General features: G+C 49.4%; 1 protein-coding gene across 1 annotated transcript in view; it reads right to left on the minus strand.

Annotated features, from left to right (window-relative positions):
- Sorbs1 (sorbin and SH3 domain containing 1) overlaps positions 1 to 14268 on the minus strand; it is a 261970-nt gene that overhangs the window by 21554 nt on the left and 226148 nt on the right. Inside the window, exon 24 of the mRNA XM_023709032.1 lies at positions 12732 to 12923. Within this exon, the coding sequence (XP_023564800.1) occupies positions 12732 to 12923 (192 nt within the window). The remainder of the gene's footprint in view (positions 1 to 12731; positions 12924 to 14268) is intronic.

Consider the following 14268-nt stretch of genomic DNA (forward strand, 5'->3'; position numbering starts at 1 on the left):
TCTGACATCACGTGCCTGCAGGATGCCCAGACAGACCTGGTCACACCTCATGCAACAAGTGTCTGTCTCTGATTCTCCCTGTAGCGTGAGCGTGCGCGTCTACACATGTGCGCGCACACACACACACACACACACACACACACACACACACATCCAAATTCCAGCTGGTGGCCTGATATCCTCAGGTGAAAGCCATACAAAGACAGGATGTGTGCTCTCTCTACGTGTGATCTTCACAGCTTGTACAAGTGGACAACATCCTTTGGTCAGCTTAATCCTAAAATTTTTACTGCATTTGACCATCTACCAAACAGTTGGTAGCCAGGCATGATGACTGTAACCTGTTACCCCAGCATTCGCGAGGCTGAGGCAGGAGGATTACTGGCTGCCAGCTGTGGCTACGTAGTGAGTTCAAGGCCAGGTTGAATAATGTAGCAACATCTGGCCTTCAAGGGCCGGCAAAATAGCTCAGCGGATTAAAAAGTGCCTGCAAGCAGGCGCAGGGGCTGGGGGTTCGATCCCCAGGCCTGCCATGCCTGGCCCTGCCCCTTGAGACTGGGCATGGTGGCACACGCCTATAATCCCTTCACTTGAGAGGCTGTAAACAGGAGAATCACTATGAATCCAGTCTAGTAGTGAGACCCTGAACACCCTGTAGACCCTTCCCTAAAATACAGGGAAAAAATAAAATAAATAAATAAATAAATATCTGGTTAAAAAAAAAAAAAAAAAAAAAAGCTAATAGTTGTGGATCAGTGAATCAAATATAGTAAAAAGAACCTGGCATTTTATAAATACATTAAGTGAATTACTTCACTTGAATTCTGTATTAATCTTTTGACTTGGGGAGGGCACAAGAGAGAATTTTAAGGCTCAGAGAAGACTGAGGACTTGATAGCAAAGCCACTGAGCACAGATGTGTAGTCCTCTAGTAATCTAATCTCTACACATCACCTCCGTCTTGGGTTAGGATCAGCACCTAGGTTCTACTTGTTCTTAAAACGGGCCTGTAACTTCCGTACACGTCTCACTCCAGGTGCTCCAGGTGCTCCTTCTCTAGCGCTGTGATGTGTAGTAAGGACAACAGGCAAGCACTCCCCAAGGGACAACAGCGTTGGAGGGTGCTGGAGGCCCGGCTGATGCCTTCCTGTGTCTCGGGCTGTATCTTAACATCTGAATGGTACAATGAACACCATGCCTACAGGGTGAAAGGGCTGCGTTCCTCACACTGCATTTGTTGAATAATGAAGAAAGAAGGCAAATGAACTCTCATCCTATTAGCCCGGATTTAATTTCTCACTGTTTGCACTTAAGTTAACATCACATGGAGCTAAAAGACAAACCAAGTATTCTTGGGGGGCAGAGGTGGCCGTGGCACAGGGTGGCCTCTTAGGGAAGACGGGAATTGCTCAGACCCATCCCAAAGGTCAGCCTTTCACCTCACAGGCTGCCAACCCTCAGACTTTTTCCCCTTTGATGTATATATTTTTTTCTTTTCCTGGGCCCATTTTTAATCCAGTGTTTCTTTTTCATTAGTACCTGTGTGCACTGTACAAAGCCTGCAGACCTGGTGGGGAGCTGGCCACACACATGACGAAGCTCAGCTCTTTTTCCCTTCTCTCGCCCTCTCTTCCACGCCCCCCCCAACTCCTGGTCCCTTCCCACTTGAAAAAGATCACCCTACTGCTTTCTGTCTGGCTTGTCTTTCATTCTGTCCTTTATTTTGAGCTTCTCATTTAAGAGAAACATGCAATATTTAAGCTTTTGTAGCATTTATTTCACTGAGCATTATGGTCTCAAGGTGCATCCATTTCCTGTAAATGACTCAAGTGCACCCTTTTTATGGTAGAGTGTACTCTACTGCAAACAAACAAACACTCAGCTGTCTTTATCCGCGTACCCATTCATCTTGGTCATAGAGGCTGCTATGAGATTTAACTCTCAGGGATGTGCAGGCTGTGTATTATGTCTTGGAATTTTTTAGAAAGATGCCCACTTTCACTTGCCACCCATGAATAGCTTTGCACAGCGGTGCTAGCCAGTACGGAAGCCAGGAGCCACACGTAGCCACCAAGCACTTGCGATGTGGCAAATACAAAGTGAAACAGGCAACAAGTGTAAATATCACTGATTTCAAAAATGTAATACAAAAAAAAAACATGAAAAAATCTCACTAAATACTTTTTGGGTATATTGGGTTAAATAAAGTCTAATATTAAGAGAAGTTTCACTTGTTCCTTTTTTTTTTTTTTTCCATTTATGTGTTTGGTACAGGGTCTCACTACGCAGCTCAGACTCGTAGTGATCCTGTTTTCAACCTCTCCAGCACTGGGATTAGGCATGCGCCACACCTGCACTCGAGTCTCCAGCTCAGCACGCCAAGGGGTGGGGCTGGTGTGGCATGTGAGAGCAGGGATTGAACCCTGGTCCCTGCGCTTGCCAAAGCAGATGCCTAGTCTGCTGAGCTATCTCACCGGCCTTCACTTGTTCCTTTTTACTATGACTACCAGAAGGTTTTAAATCATGTACGCAGCACCAATGATGCTTCTTCTGGGCACTCTGCTCTCCCCTGTCCTACGTCCTGGCACCTGTCCCCACTTACATCCATCCACCAGCGGATCCACGCTCTCTCCAGGACCCCATCAAGGTTGAGGATAAAGGAAGTGGGAGATCAGGATAAGCACACTTCACACTCTGAGGACGCATTCCAGTTTGCATGGGTTTGGAAAAGTCGAAATCTGTCCAACAAGGTGAACACACATGCACACACACACCTGCACACGCGCATACACACACACACACGCACACTTGCATGCACACACACAGGGTACCACCCTTCTCCTCATCCATAATAAGCATGCAACAGTCAGTGAGGCAGAGCCTGTCCTCTCACTCACAGGCAAGCTGCACTTGCAGTGACCTTGGCTCTTGGTCTGGTTCTCTGCTGTCTCATCCTCAGCTCCCACAAGTCCCTCTGAAATCTGATCTTAGCCTTCCAGGAGCTGTTAATTCCTCTTGATCCACAAAACACTTCCTGCTCCTACAGTTTCTAAGCTTCCTCTTTCAGCTTTGTATGTACCAAAGTCTAGAATTAATCAGGCTAAAACAATAGCAGGAGACACTAGAGATTTGGACAGGATAGACACATTCATCTTCTATGTAACTCTGGAGCTCCACTAACTTGTTCTGCCTCCGAAGATGTCAAATAAGTAAAGTGAGATATGGTTCACATAAACATCTTTCCTTGGCTCTGACATTTTATGACTGGAGGGAGTGTGCTTGTCACATCAGCAGGGCTGGTGTGGCCTAAGGGAAGTGGCGCTGTGCACCCGGCCTACTGCAGACTGGGTGGGGACAGCTTCTGATCACAGCCCCAGATGTGGACAGACAGCTCACAGCTGGAAGTGTGGGAGGCGAGGGCTCATCCTGTGACAGTGACAGAAGGTTTGTGACTCCTAGAACCCCCGCGTGCACTCTGCCAGAACTCTGGTGAAGCCAGATTCGGCCTCCAGAGTCGCAGGTCCAGAGAATCCTAAACAGCCTCTGGCTCCACTGCCTTCTGCCATGGAGTCGACTGAGGGAAAGATCCCAGCTTAAATATAAAACTGCTCCCCGACAGTTAGCTCAGCTGCGTACAGCCTGGACTTAATCTCGCAGTTCACTCAAAAAACAAACTTACCACAGTAACTCTGCAGTAATTTGCATCTGATGACTCTCGGCCCCCAGTTGCCTCCCTGCAGACTGCAGTTTACTCCTTAGTTTCTGCCAAACAATACTCAGGGAACTAACGCAGGTGTGGCAAAAGGTGAAGAACCAAAAGAGCTTTCCATGAGAAGCTCTTGCTTGTACCCTCGGGGTGGGAGAAAGTCAGAAGAAACCCTCGTTGGCCAGAATGTGAATTCCAGCTTTCTGAAGTCTTAATTTATACACCTCCCCAGAGAGGAGCTTATCTTCTACTTCCTTCTCTTTCAACCCCATCTCTCTCAAGGGGGACAGTGTAACAAACACCAGGCGAAAGAATTTTGTTTCTGCTCCACGCTCCCCCGATCAGCCACCAGCTCCCGGGGAGTCCCCCCTGCCTGCCCCGCAATGGATGCTTTACCGCCACTGTTCACTCTATCTCACTTCATTCTCGTACTAACTCAAGAAGGTGCTCGGTATTTACTAGCCTTCAAAATGAGAAGAGGGAGGCTGGCTTGGAAACAGGAAGAGACCGGCCCGACCCTGAATTCTCCACAGTTCTCTAGCCTGCGGTCCTCCAGGCTCCACCAGGGGAGATTTCGGAGCATACAAGAAAGCTGCTGCGGGACCCATCAGCTCGACTTGCCCTGCACCCTGTGGCTGCGCCTGGGCACCGACTCATAAGTGAGGCTTCTCCTCAGTCCACCTCAGGAGCGCACGCTGCTGCTCCGGTGCCTTTGTCCTTAATCTCCGTGGGAACTAACTTATTTTGCATATGCTGAGGGATATTTCTTCTGAAGTCACCAAACCACCGCTTGCTGTCCTCTCAGAGGAGTGGATTCCCTATTCTCTAAGACAGAAGTTCCTTCTTAAGTTCTTCAGGCAACGCTTTGAGGACACTGCTTTTCTGAATGTACTTCATGGCCTCAGATTTTATTGTTTGATTGGTTTTCTGCCCTTTACAGACCAAACTGCTTTGTCACTCTTCCAAGGCCTCAGTTCTCTCATTTCATCATAATGAGTGAAAAGCTCTTGACTTGGTGGTCCTTGGGCAGGATGGGAGCTCCTGAGGAACTTAGGTGTAGGCCTCTAGAACTTGGCAGCACTGTTACCCTCCTCACAATGGCCAGAGCCCTCAGCTGTCTCTTATCCTCAGAGGTTCTGTGACGTAGAAAAAGTTACGTCAATAGGACAAATGGTCTTTAAAGATTCTTTCCAGGGCTGGGGAGATGGCTCAGTGGAATAAGCGCTTCCCTGGCAAACGCAAGGGCATGAGTTCAATCCCTGGTTCTGGGGGTGAAAAAAAAAAGATTCTTTCCAATTTAGAAATTGATGAGGATTGCTCACACTGCAGAAACTCACCAAATACATGCCAGATACTGTTCAGCAAACAATGCTTCTATCCTGGGGAAACTTAGCACATATTTGATGATAGTAATAACGGAAATTTCCAAGATGATCCTTTTTATTTTTTGGTTCAGTTGTTAATGCTTTCCTGTTCAAAATTATGTCCACTAAAATCCAATAACTTGTTTGGTAATGTGAACTCTTAGGTATTCTGTATGTATTTTGAGTCTGTGTTGTCCAATTAAGTTGTCCCTCAAAAAAAAAAAAAAAAAAAAACTGAAAGGAAATTATTCATTTTTCAGTGGTCTGAAGGTATATAATGAATCCTCCCCCTAAAATTTTATATGCGTTTTTCTTTATCATTTTAACTAAAATTCACACAAAATTTTCACCTTAACCAGAGACAACCAAACTGAAGGGACTTCAGCAGTCTCATCTGGATCTCCTGTTCATGGACAGGAGGCTAACGCTCTCAGCATGTGAATGGCAGCGCTGGAGCCACGAGTTGGACCAGACACTCAGCACAGTCTCTTCCCACCCACCCTCACTTCCCCCTGAGGCTCCTGCACTCACTCACCCTGTTCAGCTACTCAGAAGAGACACTTGGCCCTCAACACTTCACCAGCTGAACAATGTGACAGCAACGTGCAGTGGAAAGTCACGCCCTTTAGGTCTCCATGTGTAGAGTGGGGCACCAAGAGTTGGAAAACAGTACAGCAGGGACCGCAGGCCATCACTAGGAGGTGCTGATGAGGACTGGGGTGCCAAAGAGCACCCCAAAGCTTTGATCCCAGCTCCACACCCAGCGTTCCCATCTGCCTCACCTAAACCAGGAACACACCCTTCCCCAAACACATCTTTCAGTTCCCACCTCTAGAGTATTTGTCAGAGGTCCTGACAAATGGTCCTCTTGTTTACCTCTAGAATAAATTCCTTATTCTTTAAGGTCTACATCAAATGTTACTTTTTCTCATGAATTATTTCAGGGGAACCACCTTCTTCCTCATGCGGCTTATTATTTTCCCCATTTTAAACTTAAAGCGTAGACTCTTGGGCACTCTTTTACTTGCATTATATTTAATTCTGAAAAGGTCTTATTTCCCCAGGAGATGTCATGAACTCTTCCAGTCGTTAGTCGTTTTTGGTCTTTATTTCATTCAACAAATATTAATGAGCACCTTTCATATATACCAGATATCACAGTTCCTGACCTCAGGGCTTGCCTTTAAAGTTCCACAGGGACACAGGCAAGCAAAACAGCAATGACAACAGAGCGGAGACGTGCTGGAGTCAGTCAGATGACGGGCGCTCACAGCACACGGTCGGGGGCTTCACCGAGTACACGGGGTAGAGGAGGCTATCAGGAAAGACAGCCTCCTCCAGTTCTTAGAAGTAACATCCATCGAGAGGGGACGGACAGGTGAGAGCTATCCACACAAACACGCCAGGAGGCTCTGGACTCTGAGGCTGCTCGCCCGCCCGCCCGCTCGGTGGGCTTGGGAGGCCACAAGGGGACTGTGCCGACGGCAATGGGAAGCTCCTGCTGACACGCACCCACCTCAGTCTCTTGGAGCATTTAACACAGTGCCTGGAACTTACTAGGTACTTGAAAGGAAGTAAGGAATAGTAACATTTCAGGCCATTATTTCATTTAAGGATACTAGGTAAAGTTCTCTCTACTTACTGGGCATTAACCCTTTCTAGTTTCTCAAAATCTACAATGAACCTGAACCACTGGTTTAGAAGGAGAATGGTAGCTGCTAGTGTTCTTTACACAAAAGGTGGTCTAGAATGCATTTATTCAAACAAATGACACAGCCTGGTGTGATGGTGTCCCAACCCAAAGAGGCCCCAAGAGGCAGAAGTCCCTTGAGGAGGACCCCATCTCCAGAGCTGCCACAGGAGGGAATGTGACAGCACTGAGGGGGAGGTGTGTGGGCGGGTGCCCGCCACACAAGCTCCCAACTCGTGCCAGGAAGTGAGCCGGGCCTGAGGGCCAGTCACATCCTTGGAGAAAGCTGTGCCAGGAAAGCAGAAGCAGGGAGGGCACAAGAAGTGGCGTCCCTGGGGCTGGACGCCCGCGTGGATGGGCAGCCAAATTTCTTCTTTTTTGTATTTAGTACAGGATCTACAGGGTCTCACTACACAGATCGGACTCGTAGTGATCCTCCTGTTTACTGCCTCCCAAGTGCTGGGATTACAGGTACACGCCACCATGCCCAGTCTCAGTCGTGTCTCAGCGTGCCCCAGGGGCAAGGCCAGTACGGCAGGACCAGGGATCGAACCCCCAACCACTGCGTATGCCTAAGCAGGCATTTTAATCCGCTGAGCTATTTGGCTGGCCTTCCCAAATTTCAATAAGCCGGGAAGTCTCCAGCGTGCCAGCGATTCCACCCCTGGCTTCCGCTACAAAGTGTAAGCTAACCTCACTCACCAGCCCAGTCCACGCATGCCAGGTCCTGGAACTGGGCTGCACTGACAACTGACCACTGCAGATAAGAAGGCTCCCAGTGCCTTGTGCTTACATGTGAACCACTTTTACGTTAGAGACACTTAATTCTTCTCGACTAGCCACCTTCGCACCAGTCCCAGGACCTACATGTTGCTTCTGCACAGAACACATATTCCGGATGCACCTGTTCTGGGGCCAGCACAGCCTCTGCCAGGCGGGGCTGCTCTCCTGAAGCCCGCACTGTCAAGTGAGGCCACAGTCTGCAGCCACAGTAGAGGAGCCCCGGCTTTACGGCACGGGAGCACCTTCACTTCAGCTGTACAGCTACTTTACTGCGGGGACACGGGAAAACCTTCACACACACGAAAACTGTAGCTCACAGAGGCTTGGTGCTAATAAAAGGCTAAGCCCACACCCTTACAACCACCCCACACTGCTCACCTACAGTGATCCCACCCCTGCGTACGGCGCTAGCACTCTGCGGCCAGGACTACAAGGGCTGGCAACATAGCGACTGCCAGGCCTACTGAAAACCCGTTTTCCTTTCCTATTCAGCATCCCAAGCCCACGTGCACCACTCCCTGTCACTCTCCCTCCTCCTGCCCTGTTGGCACGCTAGCCTATGAACTGCCTGCTGATGGAGGTCGGGGCCAGGACACTGGTACCTCAGCTTATGAACTTAACTTGTTCTACAATTTTGGGGAAGATCGGTACAGCCGTTTGTGTGCGGAGGGTGGTTGTAGCTGTGTCTGTCTCCCAGTGTGGAGTTCGCAAATGGAAGCACAATTTTGTTGAATGCTTTTGTCTGTGAACACAAGTGTTCATGAACCAAGGTAGTACCGCCGGTCTCTGGCCACTGTGCTCTGTCACTGTCCTGAAGACACTGCTGTGCCTGCCTGTCTGGGTGGACACAAACTCCTCAAGATCATGGAACGATGACCTCTGGCTGTTGCCCAGAGGCTGGCATCAGCAGGCCTTGAATTATTGTTCGTAGACTAAGCTATCCTGGATCGCCCACGGTGGGTGCAGAGACGGCAATCTGGACTGTGAATCGACTGGACTGACACACTCCTGGGCTCATCTGGACGGGTCACGGCATGACGGCAGGGCCCGGCTGCCTCCCTCCCCTCCCTCTTCTTCTGCTCCTTCTCTGCTTCTGGCCACAGTGAGCCCAGCAGCCTCGCTCTGCCCTGATGCCCAGCACCTTGACCTCAGAGCCGCACAGCTTTGGACTGCTGCCTCGGAAACTGGGAGGCCGCGGGAACATTTGCTCTTTTAAATTATTTCTGTCATGGCACCCAACATCCTGGTCCCAGCAACAGAAAGGTGACCAGCGTAGTAGCTCGACAGCGTCCGTTAAGCCGCTCTAGCCGGTGCTTAGCCCTAACACACATTACTGAGACAGCTTCTCCATCATTCTACAAGGTAGAGGACATCCTCATTTGATGGATGAATAAACCAAGTCCCAGAGCAGGTGAATAATTCGCCTCACCACACAGGAAGAGACTGAGCAGGCACTCAACCCTGCCTACTTCGGAGAAGTTGCCCAAAGTCTTTGGCTTTCTAGGTAGTGAACAACACAACCAAAATTAGAATCGTGGTCTGTCCAGAGGCCACGTTCATTCTCCTTTAAAATTTTTCTGCCCTCTAAAGACCCAAAGCTCCCTTGGTCCAGACCCTAAAATTTCTGTAGCTGAAACTAGAAAGAAGGGTCAGTCACTCAAAAACCTGGTGTGTCCACTTAGCAACCCCAAGCCCCTCAGGGGCATGCACGCTCCTCCCAAGAATCAAATGCCTCTGTTCCCTGTGAACAAGACCTGTGCTTCCACACAAACAAGAGACAGGACAAAGACCTGACTGACGTAACTAAGCACCAGCAGCGCACCACGAGTTACTGAGGACGAAGTGCACATCACAGAAAGCCACACCACAGCACATCATACCAAAGCCTGGTGTTCAAAGCCATGTTAGTCAGAGCAAACCAAAGGCAATCTCTAAAGCATGAATGAGACACAAGGGAGGCCTTCCTTTCATGGGCTGTGTATCAGGCTAGGAACAGCCAATAGGAGGACACTTCTGAATCACCCCAAGGGGCCAGACACAGCCTGACTTCTGCCTCCAACTTTCCCAGCCCTATCTCTTGAATCAATGTCCCCTCCACGCCCCTCCTGGGATATTTCTTCACTCCCAATGCAAGCAAACAGGTCTCACAGGCATCCACTTGGCCTTGATTGGCAAGCCATCCAGCCCACCCTGCCAAGTGAGACGCCAAGTACACCCCGTCATGCTGAGGCCTACCTGGCTCATACCACTCTGAGCAGCTCTCCTCTCAGCCTCGCCACCTCTATGCAGCTCTGTGTGCCCCGCCTCCCTTCCTGGAAAAGTGCTGCCCAGAGGCTTGCTGGGCCGGCTCTCCTCAGGAGTGCGGAGCTCTGGGAGTCTCTGTTCAGTACTCAGGCCCCTGACCACATCTGAAGGCTTCAAGCAGCTCTTCTCAGAGATCTTGGGTCCACCAGGGCATCTCTCACCTGCCTTGCTCTCTGCTCTTCTGTCATACTGTTCATTCTCTTCTTGCCAGGGCTGCACTTTGCCCTGGCTGCTAAAGGCACCACTAAGCTCTGAGATGACCCTATCAGAGCTCCCAAAGAGTGGCCGGGAGCAGCTACCTTGGTGAATGCCCCAAGATGGCACGTGGAAGCCACCGTCTCCATTGACATGCAGAGAGGCTTGGGAGCTGGGGACCAGGGAGGAGGCTTTCTGAGGAGCAGGCAGAGCCAATGGAGACACCACTGAGTGTGGAGCAGAGTGATCTGACCAGCTCCCACGAGGGGGGCTGACGGGTAGGGAGGCACAGGCCCTCGCTGCTAAGGTGAAGTGGCCCGTATCGTAGACAGATGCCTCGGGCAGAGGAGGCAGGGGTGGGGTGAGGGCCAGAGAGCGCCTGCTTGGGAGCCCTACGGTCAGCGAGATCCACTCGGAGGTGACAGCGTGCATCTCAGGGGACAGGGCTCTACGGGGATGGAGCAGAGATGAGGGGGCTGGCATGATGATCTTGCTGTGACTGGGGCACTTAAGAAGAAAATCAGAAAAAGAAAACAAAAGGAAGAGGTAAAAGGAACAAGTGTCAGCATAAAGGAAAAAGGAAGAAAATAACCACAGGAAGCCCAAAGAGGAATGGAAAGGTGAGGATGAGCAGGGCACTCTGGTGTCCAACAGGGAAGTCACCTGGCGAGGTTTGGAAAGAAACCAAGGTGTGGGTGAAGTGTGTGAGAGTGAGTGAGTGTGTGAGTGTGTGTGTGTGTGTGTGTGTGTGTGTGTGTACCAGTACATGCAGGGAGCCCAGCGCAGGTCAGTGGCATGGAGACAGGGCATGTTCCCATCAGACAGTGACACGTGGCTTTGCACACTTATATTCCAAAGGGAGACACTGGGAGGCCACACGCCAGCCCACCCAATCATCCCTACAACTGGAGCCCCGAGCCAGAGCTGGGGCACACTGCTCTTCTGGGCTTTTATTCTCTTTAAAGGGCTCAGCGGCTTCAAGAAAGGAGCCTGAGTATTGGTAGCAATTTGTTTTACAATCACCCCTGGCTCCAGTCCTGTGGAAGCACCATTTGAGTGGTCCACACGGCCACAAAGCAGATGCCCTGCTCCACCTCCCAGCCCCTCCCGGGACAGCAGGACATGGGTCTCCCCGTGAGGAAGTCTGGTGAACGCTTCATGTCAAGAGCCCTCGACTAGGGTCAGTGATTGAACAGGGGGAGAAGAGGAAGTGACTGCAGGATAGGAGCAAAAGAGGCCCATTTCAGAGCTGCAGAGGCCCTGGGTCCTCTGTCCACACGCCCCACAGTGTGCACAGCAACACGGTCAGTTTATTCCACAGGATGCCACCTCAACTGTAGCTCTCCTGAACTTAAAGTTCGAGTTTATGCTTTGTGGACACAGGATTGGAGTAATTTATATTTTAAAGCAAATTCTCCATAATCAATGTCTAGAAAAACAAACAGCTTTCTATGTGTATAAGCACAGCTTAAATATGGTTTTTCAAATGTAAAAATTTCAGCAAAAGACACATCACCATCAATCCCTCTCACAGTACTCCCACCCACCCTCACCTCACCTCAGACTTATGCCTACGCCACATTCAGAAGTTCCGAAAGTCCTCTTTTGTGTTTTTATGCGGCATGATCAAAAATATGGTAAATGATGCTGTGACATGCCACCCAAGGAAAAGGCGCACTCACAGAGACATCAATGTGTCCTTGTCACCTCACTCCCTGGATCTGCCGCCACGTAACATCAGGCCCTTCCCCAAAGTGGAAATGACCATGAAAGGCCAATGTTTTGAACCAGTTCTGGACATCAAGATTGTCATGATACTGTAACTAAAACAAATCTCAGAACTGCTTCAGAAAGTGGTCAGCATGACTGGACCAGTGTGCTCAAAATGGAAGGTGTATTTGGAGAGGCTTTCATTGCCATGTGTCATGCACTGTAATAAAATTTTAAAATTAAATATTCATCATATTTTTTGGGGGGGTTTGATTTGCAGGGAGGAGGTCTCTACAGAGTGTTCAGGGTCTCACTACTGGATTGGACTCATAGTGATTCTCCTGTTTATAGCCTCCCAAGTGATGGGATTACAGGCACGTGCCACCACTCCCAATCTCAATTGCCATCTCAGCATGCCCCAGGGGCAGGGCCAACAGGGCAGGCCCGGGGATCGAACCCCTAGCCCCTGCGCCTGCTTGCAGGTGCTTTAATCCACTGAGCTATTTGGCCAGCCCTTCATCATGGTTTTTAATCATACCTCTTAAGTGCCTTTTCTAACCTGGATCAAGTGAAGCTTATATACAAATACTTTGGATTTAGTCTATAAGTCTAAGGAAGAAACCACAATATTCTTGTTCCACATTAGGCTTCTGTGAGCCAGGGTTGACTGACAACATGGCCCAGACCCACCCTGAGCTGTAGGAGTCATGATACAGCAATGCGTCAATGCCACCAACTTGTACCACTAAGTCACTAATAAGGGACCGTGCTTCTGTTTCCCTATTCACCCCACCTTAAGTTCTTCCTTTTCCCCTGAGATTTTTCTTCTACCAAGTGCTGGACAAATGCTACGTGTACATGCAAAGATCAACTCTAGCACACAGCCTGCACTGTTCTAGAACCACCTGGGGGCGCGGTGGGCCACTGGCACTGCTGAGCGCATGTCCTAGTGACAAGCAGTGACAAGGAGCTTACGTACCTGAGGACTCGCAGTGGCGCTGCGACTCGGAGAGGAGTAAGGCAGGTCGATGTAATCCACGGGGTTCTTCACCAGCGGCCGCTTGAGCACATCCACATAGGTAATGGGGAAGATTCCCTGGCGGGATGTCCCTGGAATCCGCCCTTCATACCAGTTCTCATCCACCTGCCGGAGCAGTGTGATCCTTTCACCCTGAAAGACACAGCAACACGAAGGTCCTCGTCCCGCCATTCCTCGCGAATGAGCGCCCTGGCTGCACCCGGACTGCCCTGCGTCACTTATCACAGCTTTTGGTCAGGAGAAATCTGCTCTGCTGACAGACTTAATGTTACTGGGATCTTCAAGTATTTCAGTAAAAAAATCAAATTCATGCTAACAAGGTAGAAGGCAAAGGTAGTGGTTTTGACTCATCTATTTATTTTTATTCGGTATAGGGTCTTTCTACGCAAGTCAGACTCACGGTGATCCTCCTGTTTTAGCCTCCCCAGCACTAGGATTATAGGTGCGCGCCACCATGCCTGGCTGCGGTGGTCGGCTCCTCACAGGGTCAGCACAGCATGCAGTACCGGGATCCTTCTGCTTGCCAGGCAGGTCCTTTGGCCACCAATCTATCTCCCTGTCCCTGACTCTTTTAAAGCAAAATAGATACCCTGTAAGCAAAGACTGTGGATGGTTCACTTTTTCTGACTTTTTATAACTTTAGGGCTGGGGTGATGGCTCAGTAGAATAAGCGCTTCCCTGGCAAGGGCCTGAGTTCAATCCCTGGTTCCGAAAAAAATCCCCAACTTTTTATAACTTTATTTTTCATGTATTATTACAGCAAAGTTAGAAGGGAAGTGCAGCAGTCCCTCACTATTTTGTGGCTTGATTTCCTGGACTCACTGTTCTGCAGGTTTTCAAAAAATATTAATCTAAGTTATTTGTCACGGATTTTTCGCTGTATTGCAGGGTTTTGCAGTACTGTACAGTGTATGTTGTTAAAATTACATAGGTTTATGAGTTTACAAAATGGTTAAAAACATTAGAAGTTTTTAAAAGTGTGGGAAGGATTTATAAGAGTGTAGGGTTTATAAAGCCTTAAAATACATATAAATACTGAAATCAATACGACGTCGCTACTTCACCGATTCTCGCCTATCGTGGGGGAACGTCACCTCCGCGATAAGGGAGGGCGCTGCCTTTTGGAGAAAACACTATGGCGACACATTTACTTTCCACATGCAACGCTACGCATGTGAATTAGACTTGCCCACATTTTTCCTACGCAGATTAAGTAGGATGTACTTTCCTGCTTCCTATGCTTTCTTGTTAGGCTGACAATAAACACTGAGCCTGTTTCTTTATCAAGAATCCTAATTCTAAATTTGTAACAGTGCTACAAGGCTCAATGGACCAGCACAGGGAATCCCACACACATGAATGATTTAATTACCGATTCCCTGCTGCTGGGCAATTAGGATGCTTCCACAGAATTCTGACAAGCAGAGGGCTCCGCAGTCCCCGCGCAGCAGCAGCGCCCCTCCGCACAGCGCGTCCC

The sequence above is a fragment of the Octodon degus genome, unplaced genomic scaffold (assembly GCF_000260255.1).
Source record: "Octodon degus isolate 3935 unplaced genomic scaffold, OctDeg1.0 scaffold00010, whole genome shotgun sequence".
NCBI classification, from domain to species: domain Eukaryota; kingdom Metazoa; phylum Chordata; class Mammalia; order Rodentia; family Octodontidae; genus Octodon; species Octodon degus.